The following is a 14,022-nucleotide window of genomic DNA, read 5'->3' as shown; positions in this document are numbered from 1 at the left end:
AAGAAGCAGGGGCAGATACGTTAATAAAGGGACCCCCTGTGATCTCTAACTTGTCCCCTACCCTGTGTATTCATATAATCATCCTGTACGATGGCAGTTTTTACAGCATATACTCCATGAATTCCTTCTTAACATAATAAGGTGACTACGTTTGTATTACTTATTAGTGACGCTTGGAACCACAAAGCCAGCGATAACTCATGTGCGTGTGGTGACACATACACAGAAACATACAGGGATGTATCTAGAATTGAACAGGAACTGAAGGTAAAACCATGTCTGTTTATTTCATGTGCATCAAATGAAACAGACTGTGATAAATTCAGTCCAACAAGAGCAAGTCTCCAGTTCTAGGGTCTTTTTCCATAGTAGATTTATTCTTTAAAAAAAGAAAAATGTACCAGTAAGTTTATTTATTAGGGAGCAGGTGGGTTTAAAGTTTATTGAAGAATGCGGGAGCATTTCTGTAGAAATCAAGAACCGAGAATGAAGGTATGGCCAAAACCTATCAAATTCTGTGAAAATCTGCAGACTTTAAATAGTTATAGTAATAAGAATGACCAATATATATTCTTTGTTACAAGGCCCTCAATCTATCTGTAAAAAAACAAAACAAAAAAAAAAAAACATTCAGTAAACATTCTTTCGTAAGGAACAGTTCCCTTATTTCAGTGATTTCACCAGTTTCTTGTTACATTTGCTAAACAGACCAATCAGTGGTTCTCACAATTGAAAAATAAAAGCACAAAAAAAAGTTTACACTCTTTTACAGGTAAAAGATCATCTTGAATTAATCTGTATAACCTTAAGGGCATAGAATAGTTTTAGCTTCATTAACTATGACATAATTCGCTTCTTACATACAAGTATGGACAGATTTGGCTGTGCTTCAAAGCCTGGGTGGAAAGTCCATGCCAACGCAGCTCAGAATTTGAAGTCACCCGGGTTGTCTTTACTGCTGCTGGGTTTGACCTGTTCGTGCAATGACGCCTCCTCGCAGCTCGCTGTGGCTAGGCATTTTTCTGTAGACTCCTCAGCATCTGGGTCCAAGCCTTCGGGGCACTGGAGCTTTAAGAGCTCTTCTCGGAGCTGAGCCGTATGTCGCTGCACACAAAGCAGAAGGAAAAGTATGGTCAGCATGTCATTGTAATAAATTGTTCTCTCAAGAGCCACAAAGCACAGTGCTGCATGGAAGTCGCTGTGTACGCAGAACGTACTCACAGGAGCCCCAGGGACGTCCTGGCATCAACAGGTAATACAACGTGCTGATCATGCAAGAAGAAATTCTGAGAGTGACTTACACAAGTCCTTAAAGGAAATTACTTGGACAACTTTACGGCCAATGGGGTTTATTCATTCTATTACACAACTTAAAGTGAATGTACAACTTTCCTATTACATTACCAGACCAGCGCTGGTTCCCGTGCACAGTGTTGGTCTATTCCCGAGCAGCGGCCTGGCATGAAGCTCCTCTGTAACACGGCTCCATTGATTCTAATGGAGCTGCGTCAGAGATGAGGAGGTTTTGTCCTCGGGGATGGACCGGTGCCGTGCATGGGAGCTGGGCGGCAATTCAAAAAGTGCTTTATGCTGGGCTAGTGTTCATGTTAGAAAAAACAAAACGATGTACCTAGTGGTACATTCACGTTAAAGAGGATATATATATTTATTTATTTATTTTTTAAATAAACAGGTGATGATCGTAATCAGTTTACTCTATAGTGGGGTTTTTTCTATATTTAAATCATCGTTGTAGATATGGCCATTATGGGTCTCTCTTCACTGCCAATGTGTACAGCTACTGCACATCCTCATTCAGTAGCAGAGAAACATGGGGGTGCTTGCACTGTATAGTCGCCTCTCCCGTCACACAGCACCAAAACCTCTGTAACCACACAGTGACATTATACATAACACAGAGCACTGTCTCCCGGTAGCTGCAGAGCTGGGAATAGAATTAGCAAAAGTTAATAATATAATTATCCTAAGTTATTCGCCATCAGTTCATAAACAAGCTACATGATGAATAAATGTCTTCCCTTGTGGGAGTGCACAAAGGACTGGGACTTTGTTTTGGACTTTTCTTCCTTGAAAAAGAGAGACCAGTCATTGACCACAGTTTGGACAATAAAAAGAAAATAAAGCGAGTATGTTGCAAAACTGTTTGTGACCACAAAGTATTTATTTATATATATATATATATATATATATATATTTCACGACAGCTCCACTTTAAACGTCAATCTTTTTTCCCATCTAACCGCATACAGAAGGTAGAGAGCTCTCACCTTTAGGGCGGCTGCATGGTGGGACATCGTCCGGCCGACACGTTTGTCGCTGCTGAACTGCTGAATATCTACTATCCAGTCCTCACACTGGGCCATGATCTCCGCTCGCTTCAAGTAAAAGTGTTTATGAATCACCTGCAACGTGAAAGAAATGATTAGTCCTGTGTAATCTGCAAATAAATCCAACGTTTCCAGAGACCCCCATGGTGAGGTTGGTGGTGTGTTTGTCTAGTGCGACCTCCTGGCCTGTAATCCTACTGAATCTATAAACTCCTGAGCACTCGAGGGATGAAAGAATATATGTAAAGCGAGGCGGTAACACGACATACACCACAATCCCTTCATTTCCGCTGCACTTCTTATATTATATTCATGAAAAACTTTCTAGCTGAAACTGTACAGAAACTTTCTATCAATTCCTATTTCCTCCCAATGAAGCGGGAACGGTGGGAGCAGCGGCAGCCATCACCTCAGCGCCTCGTTCTGCCATCGCGGCACCAATTAAAGCGGTGGGATACTTGTTTACGGAAAGAACAGATTCGCCCATCTTCACCCTTGACACAGGGTGACGGCTCGCAATGAAAACAATTACACAATCCCGGCTATAATTAATGGCGTGCGGCTTCATTTTACGAGGAGGAATAAAAGGAAGAGATAAAAAAATGAAAGTCTATTTCAGAGGAATTTGTCTGTGGCGGGAAGGCTGAGGACTGCGCCACAAGAACATCCCATTAACCTGGAACATTGAAAAACACGGCAACCTCTGCTCCGATACACAACCGGAACATGACTGGAATGTTAAGTCCGAGCTAAATACCGACAGTAAACAAGAGGAAGAGAAACACTCTGCAACACGGTCTCCAATGGCCGCAGAGATCTCACAACACTACACAGTATCCTAGCAGCTGTACCGGGCACTTTACTTCTCCTTAAAGGGACAGTGTCATCAGAAAATGACGGATTGTATTAATAATGGTTTTATGGTAAACATATTTTGTAAAGATTTGGTGACATTTTTCCTAATTTTCCACTTTTCTATTTGTATTATATAATAATCCTGATATCTTGCAGTTCTCATTCTAACCACTGGGGCTTAAACTAAGCTGAGACTTCCTGTTGTGTCAGTGGTAAAAAAAAAAAGATGCTGCTGTAAAGTGATCTGTACAGCATTGCAGCGTCATGTGACACCAGTTGATAGAGGAGACAATAGCAGCTTCCTGTGGAATGACCTCTTCACAGGTCACAGAGCGCGCTCAGTAATGTCTCACATTTATCTCAAGGGGACCGAATTGGTCTATTGTCGTCTATGTCCATGAGTCTTGCTGTAAAGCATGTCACTAAATGCTGTTAAGAACGACTCAGGCAAGACGGCCGCCCCCAAAAGGTGAAATTAAAAAAAAATTAAGTCAGAAAATGGAATAAGATTAGAATAAAAGAACGAGTTTTAGTATCTGAATTTAGGTGACACGTTCCCTTTAAGAGCTATAGTCTTTTCACCGGGCTTGTATCTACTGCATATGGCACTTATCTTTCTTAGGCTCATAATGTACCATAATGTAGCCGTACTTACTGGTATACTGGCAAAAGGTACCATGACCTGTCCCTTGGTGTAGCCATTAATTTTAATACAGTGAATGTCGTCTACTTTTAATCACGTTTGTCCATTTTACCAAACATCTACTTCTACCTTGTAGGACTCAAAGCTGAAAGCATAGATTTGGGAAATGGAGCAAATATTTGCGGTCACTAACAGACATGCTATATGCTATATTTGCAGGGCTGTGGTCTGAATTTTACGTTACTGTGTGAGGACAGAATAGATTGCAGCATACCCAGCTCTGATCAGGTTACATGGTTACATGCATAGTTAGAGAGCTGAAGAGAGACAAGCACGTAAGTTTAACTGAAACAGTGTTGATCCAAAAGAAAATCAGAAAAAAATCCCTTATGAGGCAAATGGCAATTGATCAAAATAGGGCAAACATTTCTCCCAGCCTCCAAATATATCCACATCCTGAATCGATGCCTAACCTCTAGAGATCCACTACCTAGGACCTGTAATATTCAGTGGTGGCTGAAGTTGGACTCCCGAGGGCGGTATGGAGCTCCAGGACTCCCGAGGGCGGTATGGAGCTCCAGGACTCCCGAGGGCGGTATGGAGCTCCAGGACTCCCGAGGGCGGTATGGAGCTCCAGGACTCCCGAGGGCGGTATGGAGCTCCAGGACTCCCGAGGGCGGTATGGAGCTCCAGGACTCCCGAGGGCGGTATGGAGCTCCAGGACTCCCGAGGGCGGTATGGAGCTCCAGGACTCCCGAGGGCGGTATGGAGCTCCAGGACTCCCGAGGGCGGTATGGAGCTCCAGGACTCCCGAGGGCGGTATGGAGCTCCAGGACTCCCGAGGGCGGTATGGAGCTCCAGGACTCCCGAGGGCGGTATGGAGCTCCAGGACTCCCGAGGGCGGTATGGAGCTCCAGGACTCCCGAGGGCGGTATGGAGCTCCAGGACTCCCGAGGGCGGTATGGAGCTCCAGGACTCCCGAGGGCGGTATGGAGCTCCAGGACTCCCGAGGGCGGTATGGAGCTCCAGGACTCCCGAGGGCGGTATGGAGCTCCAGGACTCCCGAGGGCTGTTAGAGCTCCAGGACTCCCGAGGGCTGTTAGAGCTCCAGGACTCCCGAGGGCTGTATGGAGCTCCAGGACTCCCGGGGGCTGTATGGAGCTCCAGGACTCCCGAGGGCTGTTTGGAGCTCCAGGACTCCCGGGGGCTGTTTGGAGCTCCAGGACTCCCGGGGGCGGTATGGAGCTCCAGGACTCCCGAGGGACGGCATAGGTTCCATTGTTAATCAAATTATGCATGCTCCAGTGCGTGCTCGAAGTTTGCTCAGCTCTACTAGCGATCAACTGAAGAACCAGCGGCCAGACTAAGATGTACAGGATCCTCTCTAGCAGCCAATCATCATGCAGGTGTTGATGTGACCTCCCGTAAAGTACATCAGAGGTCACTTCTTACCGATACAAAGGACTTCATACTCTTTCATGTCCTTCTTGTCGATGATCTAACAGACTTGTAAATATCTGAGAGAAAAGCGAGCCATGTTCTCTCCTTGTCTGTATGTACTAATAAAAGAGAGACGCATGTCTGAGTGTAATGCTGAGTAGTGACCCTTATAATTATTCTGGACATAAATCAGCAGAGAGACGACTTATTTTTAGATCCCTGGAATAAATGTGCGCCCTTTCCAAAGTCAGACCTGACAAGAGAAGTAAAATAGAAGGGTTATGTGATTGCGGGAAGCAGGATGGAGAGAATGAGGAAATATCTGGAAGCAGAGCCTCATCTCGTCTCTGGAGAACGGCGTAAGAGCGCTGCACTCAGTGTGGAAGAAAGCGTTTACAGGTCATCACGGCCTGAATAGACTGTCACAACAGCACCGACTATCAATGCAGAGCATGTGTCCGCCGACCCCTGGGATCTGGGCTCCAGCTACACATAGTAAGCGATCAATGCCTAGCCTGCGGCTAGAATACAGATCACTACAGAGATGTACTTTGTATGTTCGGGAGGCAGACGTGTGACTTGGTAGAGCCGTGCACACATCAAACCCACACGCATCAGTCTCTATGGGAATAGGAATCCAATTTTCTCAGGGACAGAGACCGAGGCACGCAACTGGACCAGAGAAGCGTAAAACCCGGGGAGAACAGATAAACTGTAAGACGTGGCTATCCTCTGCACTGGAGTCACTCAATCACTGCATAATAGAAACAGCCACTGAATCATTGCAGGTAGAACTTTCTAGATTATGGGAATTTATCAAGCTCTCCAATACCAACCTATTAGAGCAAGTAGGAGGCCCCAGAGACTGAACCCCCATCGAGCTAGCACTTAACATGGATAATAAACCCTTCTAGGTGGAATACTGCTTTTAAAGGGATTGTTTGGTTTAGAAAACGTATTCTAAAATACCATTTAGGGCTGTTCAGAGTCAAGAAAACCCTCCCAGGTGAAAACCTACCCTGTTTCCCTGAAAATAAGGCATCGTGGAGGATTTACAGGAAAGCTTAAGATAAGGAAAAGTAAGACCCCTACCGAAGGGAAAGGGGGAGGCTCTGGGGGGGGAATGGGGAGGTGGTCGGGGGTGGGTTGTCTGGTTATTCAGGTTTGGAATGACAACTACTGGACAGTATATAATAAATGTTCCTTTTTTGTTCTACAAGTAGTGTGAATAATTCTTCATGGAAAAATAAGGCATATCGTATCTTTAGACTCTATCCTGAGGGTGACTCAGGTAATACCCGGTTTTACCTATAGGCTAAAATATAACTTTTATTGTTCAGTTTAAAACAGAAAGAATTCACCTTATTGTGCAAATTTTAAAATATCACTGCCTCTATGCCACTGTACAATGGTGTCGGCCGACACTGTCTCTGTTCATGGTTGGCTTCCAGTATTGTCAGACTCACACACTTCCCCAGCCGGGGTATTTGTGTGTAAAAGAGTGCAATTCCTGTATGCTCCTAGTCTGTTGGAGCTATATCCTAAGCCCAGCCGGGCAGGAGTGCACTATAACAGCAGAGTACTGCTGTGCCCTGAGCGATTTGATATATACGCTCTTCCCTTCTAATTCTGCTGGTCTACATACATGGAGCCATTGCCATTTTTAGAGGTGCAATAGTTAAAATACTGTCCGTGTAGCTGACATGTTTCGCCGGACACTCCGGCTTTCTCAAAGTCACGGCACTGTGGGCGGGGTTAGGCTGCCTTATATGCTTTCTGGTTTCCATCCACCTCACAGTGGATCGTCATGTGTGTGAATGTGATAGGTGTGGGGCTAAGTGGGAGGGAAAAGAAGGGGGCGGAACTTGATGATGGTCATGATGTTTTGGCGCAACTTTTCAAAAACCGGTCGGGACGTTTCTAGCGCATGCGCGCGGACTTAGCTGTTGGTTCGCGTAGTCAGTGTGCGCATGATCAGCGACTTAGCCGCTAGTTCGCGAAGTCAAAGTGCGCATGACATAGTACTTAGTGTCCAGTTGCTCTCGTTCGTGGTTGTAGTGCGCATGAGTTGGTACTTACACTTCTTTCTCAAGGTATAGTACTGCGCATGGCCCGGCACTTAGTTTCTGAGTCGTTGGAGTTTTGTGTTGACAGATTTATCTGACAAGATTATTGAAGCTAAAGCCAGGGACAGACTATAAAGAGAGAACAGGTCATACAGGAAAGACTGAGATTTCTCCTCTTTTCTGTGCTACCCACTGAGCCACCAGGCTATCCTTTCTGCACACACAATGTAAAAAGCATCAAACCCAAGTGAGAAGTCTTCTCTCCATTGGTTGGATGAGATCTGACAAATGTTACCCGGCTTCCTATTATTTGCGGAGTCTTCTCTCTAATGGTTGGATGAGATCTCACAGATGTTATCCGGATTTCTATTATTTGCGGAGTCTTCTCTCCATTGGTTGGATGAGATCTCACAGATGTTACCCGGCTTTCTATTATTTGCGGAGTCTTCTCTCCATTGGTTGGATGAGATCTGACAGATGTTACCCGGCTTCCTATTATTTGCGGAGTCTTCTCTCCATTGGTTGGATGAGATCTGACAAATGTTACCCGGCTTCCTATTTGCGGAGTCTTCTCTCCATTGGTTGGATGAGATCTCACAGATGTTACCCGGCTTCCTATTATTTGCGGAGTCTTCTCTCAATTGGTTGGATGAAATCTCACAGATGTTACCCGGATTTCTATTATTTGTGGAGTCTTCTCTCAATTGGTTGGATGAGATCTCACAGATGTTACCCGGATTTTATTATTTGCGAAGTCTTCTCTCCATTGGTTGGATGAGATCTCACAGATGTTACCCGGCTTCCTATTATTTGCGGAGTCTTCTCTCCATTGGTTGGATGAGATCTCACAGATGTTATCCGGATTTCTATTATTTGCGAAGTCTTCTCTCCATTGGTTGGATGAGATCTCACAGATGTTACCCAGCTTCTCTTCATTATATTTTATTGGCAGCGATTAGGATGTCTTTATGTATGGAGTTCACCCAACTGCTTTGAACTATTTTCTGCTAATTGTTCTGCCAGTGATAAGTCATCCTCGCTCTCCATTATAGAGGAATATGCTAGCCACTAATACGTTCAGCAGAAATGACTTCAATTACCATCCACTGATGTCGGAGGATTATAAATCAGCCCTCTCCTTCTCCCTCCCACCCCCTTTGACAGACAACGTGGGGTGAGATAGGTGCCATTTTTCCCGGCCGGTCATACCACGTCTAACAGGTTTAACATCCCGTTTTATTTTTAACCAGAGTAGTAATATTTCATATTTCAATTTTCTTGGTTGAGCTCTTTCTTGGAAGAGGGGCAAGAAGTTATTAATTATACCTCCGGGAAGATATAAACCTGGGACGTCTGACACTCACGCACCTTTACACTCAATTTGACACGTGAAATTGCCCAGGAAAATTTATTGCTTGTGTCAAACTAACTTTGGTTGTAGCATAATCACTAACATTTACTATAGGCAGAGCGGATAAATAAAAACTACGACCTGTTATCTTAATTTGAATCATAAAATAAAAGATCCATTGCATCCGCTCCGCCGGGCCCATCACATGCAGCAAATCTTAGGTTTCCTGCGACCACATTTACATAGAAGTGAGGAGGAACAAAATCAGATAGTGAGTCGGGCTGTAAACCATCCGGATAAGAGCGAGGAAGGGGCAGGAGAAGCAGCATCACCGCATACTTACTGCCACTGACAGGCGGCAGGGAGACATGACATGGATATTAGAAAGCAATGGAACCCGCTGTTATGGCCGCTCCTCTGTAGATACTGGACCAAAGCGAGGCAAGAGATCTGGCGTTTAGGAGCAGCACATCAGGTCTACATCATTGGGAAGTCTACATCAAGTCTTTGTGTTCTGGTGTCATGGCCGGTTATCTGCAGGTGCAAGCTCTAATCCCATCACCAGCCAAAAACTATTAGCATCTAAAAATGTTGGGATTCTTTATGTAGATCTTTTATTCCTTGAGTATTGCCCGATCAAGCTCAGCAATAGGCATAACGCTGCCAACAAGGTGTGGAATTTTATTTTAATTCCTAAAACATTAATTCTGAATCTTGGAAACTATCAGTAGGACAGAAGAATCTAACCTGCTGGTATCTCCCTATAGTGCACGGGTGCTGAGGATAAGGAGACATTTATTACCTTCATCCTCAGAGCCATTTCAGTAATATTAGCAGTTTACTGCTTTTTCACAGCTCTCCCCCTGCCTGGCATGCGGTATTAAAATGCATTTTACCGCACATGAACTCTGCAAACCCCGGATCCCCCGCCACCACCGGAGAGCTGTCTGTCAGGTGCGTGCAGCGCTTCTGGGAGCCCAATGTGCTGATTGGTTCCCTTTAAACATGCTCCAAACCAGACCTTTAATAACTTTTGTCGAGATTATTATTAAGGGTACGCCTTCAATGGCTATTTCTGGAGCCGAACCATCGCTCTCCTCGTCATTAAGGGCGGCGGATCATTGTCTTTGAGTGCACAGCTGCAAATAAAGATGTCGGCTAAAGAACTCGAGAAAACCATAAAACGGGACTGTGTGTAACAAAGAAAAATAGCAACGGCCCTTTTTATTGCGAATATATGAATTTTCGCGAACACCTGACAAATTTGTGAAATAAAATTGTTATCCAGCAGTCAAAAGAATATTTCCTTTGGGGGATGTGGTGTAATTTAATGTCTGCCTGGTGAAGCCCGCGCTTCTGCATTCAGCAACGTGTATTCCCATCCAATGGAGCTGACAGCTGGGGAGACGAGCACTTTGTAAGAGTGATTATCTGCTCGCAGTGAGCTATAGCCTCAGCACCGGGCCACATCCATCGGGATTTATCTCACTCCTCCACCTTTCTAAGGGAGAGGCCGGGTGTCAGCCCTACTTGTACAAGTTATTAAGACAACCAGTAGTACAGATGGCAACAAAACAAAGTGACGTGACGGCGCTGGCCTCCTCACTCCACATTTACATGCTGACAACAACAAACACAACGCGGCTTCACGAGACTCTAATCTGCTCGGCACATTCACACCTCATTATCCGCTAAGTGCGATGGGCTTTCGATGTTCTCCTGCTACCTCTGCCGCTACTACTCTGGGGAGGGCCGCACAGCCTTGGGGCTATATGGAATGGTTCTGCCAATTCAGTCTTGATTGCGTTAACCCTAAAGGTCATTTAATACCTCCCAATGTCTATTTTTAGACCACATTAGCGTCATTCCCATTTTATGGGTCCACAAGCAGGAATTAAGAGTCCGGGCGAAAATGTCAACACATTTGTAAAATCTAAATGCGGCATCTATAGCACAAGCCATTCCTAGAGGTTCATATGACAGGTAGGGGAGCGCGGTGACGTATCTAGTTTCTTCTATTACATTGCAGTAAGGAAAATCAAAGCCTTACGAGGCAATATGATCCGGTTGTGTCCAAGGACGCTATAAAGCCCTAGAGCGGTATAAGGCTCACTATCCTTCCTATTAGAAAAACTTACACGACTGGCGGTATACACCGAATGTGAGGATTTCTGGCTGCTCTGGATGATAAATGTTGGATGAAAGATCATTCAGATGACAGATTTCATATGTTCACCTTGAAGAGGTTGACTGTAAACAAATAGTTGCCATTTTCCCCACGTTAACACTGAATCTGGTGAATGCAGATTTGTCCTCAATAAGGTCCCACATACAATGACAAGTTATTTTAAGCCCTCAATGCAGAAGCAAAAAAAAAAAAAAAACAAAAACAAAAAACAAAAAACAAAAAAAAAATTTAAGAGTCTCGAGACCCAGGACTAGCCAGATATCCCTCCGGGAAGGACCCAGCCAAGGGGCGGCTCCTGTAGGGAAACCACCAAATTTAGTGGCCCTATAAGTCAATATAATGACAAGGGAAAGACCAAGGCCAGATATCCATCCACATACAGCTGTTTCGGGTGTTGCTCCTCATCAGTGTGGAGCAGGGTTCTGGCTAGTTGGGAGCAATGCCTGGTAGAGCCATAAAAGAAACAGATTTCTGATCTCAGGGAGACCAGCCAAACGATAACACTGCCGGTGAAAGCGCTCAATGCAGTGAAGTCCTGTGTTTCGAGACTCCTAAATGAGGCTCCACAGGCTCTTTCTTGCATATTCATATTTTCCAGGGAGCAATGCACCTAGGATGTCGCTACATTGAGCGCTTTAACCAGCAGACAGCTGTGTTATCTTTAGCTGGTCTCCCTGCGATCAGTGATGTTTCTCAATGCAGAATGACCTCCATCCATGTCACCAGTGGGGTGTATTTCCCACAGAATCCTATACTAAATACAGCCAGGCTCCCATTGTGACCCCACTGGCCCCGCGGTGATTGACAGATGGCAGATGACAGAATACCACTGACTGAAAAAGTTGGATACAGTCGTAGGCCATAGGCTATTCCATGTTCTCCCAGACTCCCTAGGGCTGCATCCAAGTTCCTCAGGCACAATTAAATTCCGAAAGATCACTACCAGTCCATTTAACTCTTTAAATGCTGCATTAAATAGAAAATAGCATCCGGATGTTAAGAACTTTATTTTACCCCATAAAACCCCCTGTAAAGCAGTTGTGGGTCACCATGGTTGAAGTAGTATAGCCAAGGTTTTAGTGACATGCAACATTACTTTTTTACAAAACTGCCTTCTTAGCTGTAAAGAGGTTAAAACTGAATCCAGCAGCAGGTCAGGCAGACCAAACCCGCTGCTAGATTCTAATAGGGCGGCAGACCTTCTAAGTAAAGGTATGGCCATGTCCCTATTAATAATAAAACTTTATTTTTCTTAATATGTAAATGTGATTGCCCAGTAGCCCTCAGTGCACCAATCCACCTCCTTGTCAGTGACATTATTTATAGTGGGCATGCTGCAGGAGCTGGTGGATCAGTGCACCAATCCGCCTCCTTGTCAGTGACATTATTTATAGTGGGCGTGCTGTAGGAGCTGGTGGATCAGTGCATCAATCCGCCTCCTTGTCAGTGACATTATTTATAGTGGGCGTGCTGCAGGAGCTGGTGGATCAGTGCACCAATCTGCCTCCTTGTCAGTGACATTATTTATAGTGGGCGTGCTGCAGGAGCTGGTGGATCAGTGCACCAATCTGCCTCCTTGTCAGTGACATTTATAGTGGGCGTGCTGCAGGAGCTGGTGGATCAGTGCACCAATCCGCCTCCTTGTCAGTGACATTATTTATAGTGGGCATGCTGCAGGAGCTGGTGGATTGGTGCACTGAGAACTACACGACCACCTCCGCTGCATCAAACCACTTCATTCTTATACTAACCAGAATCTTTTTGACCACTTGAAGGCAATGGAAACAAATACTGCCTTCATAGTAGTAGTTGTCAGGGTATGACTAACATAGGTAGCTGCTCTGCAATCTTAATCCCAATCCGTCGTACATTAAGCACTGGACACTTACCTCTTTAAAACACGGTGAAGGATTCCTAATTTGTTCTAGCATGGCCCACTTGACTGTGGCCTGTCTGATATTCCCATCGTATTCTCTGGAGCTCTGCGTGCCACTTGGGGTGCCTCGTGACCTCTCATATCCTGGCTCATTAAAGTATGGTTCAGATACAAGGATCAGGGACTGGACAGACACCAATACCTGCAGAACATGGAGAGATCAACCTTTACTATAATGATTACAGATACAAACATGGAGAGAGGGGTCAGATTCAGAGAATGGGGAGATGGAGGGGGACAAAGACACATTTGACTTCTAAGCATTATCAATGTTATTATCAATGGATAAAATTCCTCATATATGAAATTCCAATCAGCTGCCGAGAGTTACAGCAAGTTGTAATATCTATAGCGCTAGAAACGAAATGAGTCTCATCCATCAGAGAGATGATCAGGGGGTGACGCATAAACTTACATCATACTTGGCTTGTTGTATCTCTAGAGCACATACATTCGGTCAGCTATAGTATACAAGTAAAGGATAAAAAAGCCCACGCTCACAGGATTTGCTGTCTAACAATGGGGAAAAAACAGATGCAAAAACGCAAGGTAAAAGTAGATGCAGTTATACGGCAGCCGGCACGATCGGAATGGAATTTAAGTTTTTACACGAAGTGTCTTTTTTCATTTTTAATCTTTAAAAACTTTTTGCTGCCATGGCAACTGATTGGCTTTCATATACAGTAGCGGTCTTTGGCACCAAGCACCTCAAGCAATCGCTTGGGGCCCCCAACATCCAGGGGGGGCCCCACGCCCCGCTCTTCTCTTGTGCTCAAGACCGCTAGACAGGGCCGCTGCCCCGCTCGCTGCTGTGATGTGAACTGTAACTATGAGCACTCATAATGAGCGCTTACAGTTACATGCAGCAGCAGCAGCGCTGACAGGGCGGGAGACATTGGCTCCCTTCCTGTCAGTCACTCTTGTGGCCTCAGGAAGTGTTTTCCCTGTGGTCACAAGTGGCCGCTCTGTCCTTGTGGTGTCGGTGCTGCAGTGACATCATTGGAGCATCGGCGCCAGGACAAGGGGAGCGCGGCCTCTTGTGACCGCAGGGAAAACCCTTGCGGCCACAAGAGTGAAGAGGAGACGCCCGGACCCAGGTGAGTATAAGTGTTTGTTTTATTGTGTTATATACTATATGGGAGGGGGAGCACACAGGGGCAGTGTAACTGGGGGAGCACACAGCGGGGGTCTATAT

General features: G+C 45.2%; 1 protein-coding gene across 7 annotated transcripts in view; it reads right to left on the bottom strand.

Annotated features, from left to right (window-relative positions):
* Positions 1–262: 262 nt before the first annotated feature.
* BIRC6 (baculoviral IAP repeat containing 6) overlaps positions 263–14,022 on the bottom strand; it is a 209,071-nt gene continuing 195,311 nt past the window's right edge. For all 7 annotated transcript variants that reach the window (XM_069955024.1, XM_069955025.1, XM_069955029.1 and 4 more), the window contains exons 72-74: positions 12,781–12,969; positions 2,289–2,423; positions 263–1,104 (exon numbers count right to left, since the gene is read on the bottom strand). In XM_069955024.1, the coding sequence (XP_069811125.1) occupies positions 925–1,104; positions 2,289–2,423; positions 12,781–12,969 (504 nt within the window). In that variant the 3' untranslated portion in view covers positions 263–924. The remainder of the gene's footprint in view (positions 1,105–2,288; positions 2,424–12,780; positions 12,970–14,022) is intronic.

Source organism: Dendropsophus ebraccatus, chromosome 15 (assembly GCF_027789765.1).
Source record: "Dendropsophus ebraccatus isolate aDenEbr1 chromosome 15, aDenEbr1.pat, whole genome shotgun sequence".
In the NCBI taxonomy this organism is placed as follows: domain Eukaryota; kingdom Metazoa; phylum Chordata; class Amphibia; order Anura; family Hylidae; genus Dendropsophus; species Dendropsophus ebraccatus.
Note: the sequence above shows the minus strand (reverse complement) of the source record. Positions and strands in the feature narration are given on the sequence as shown.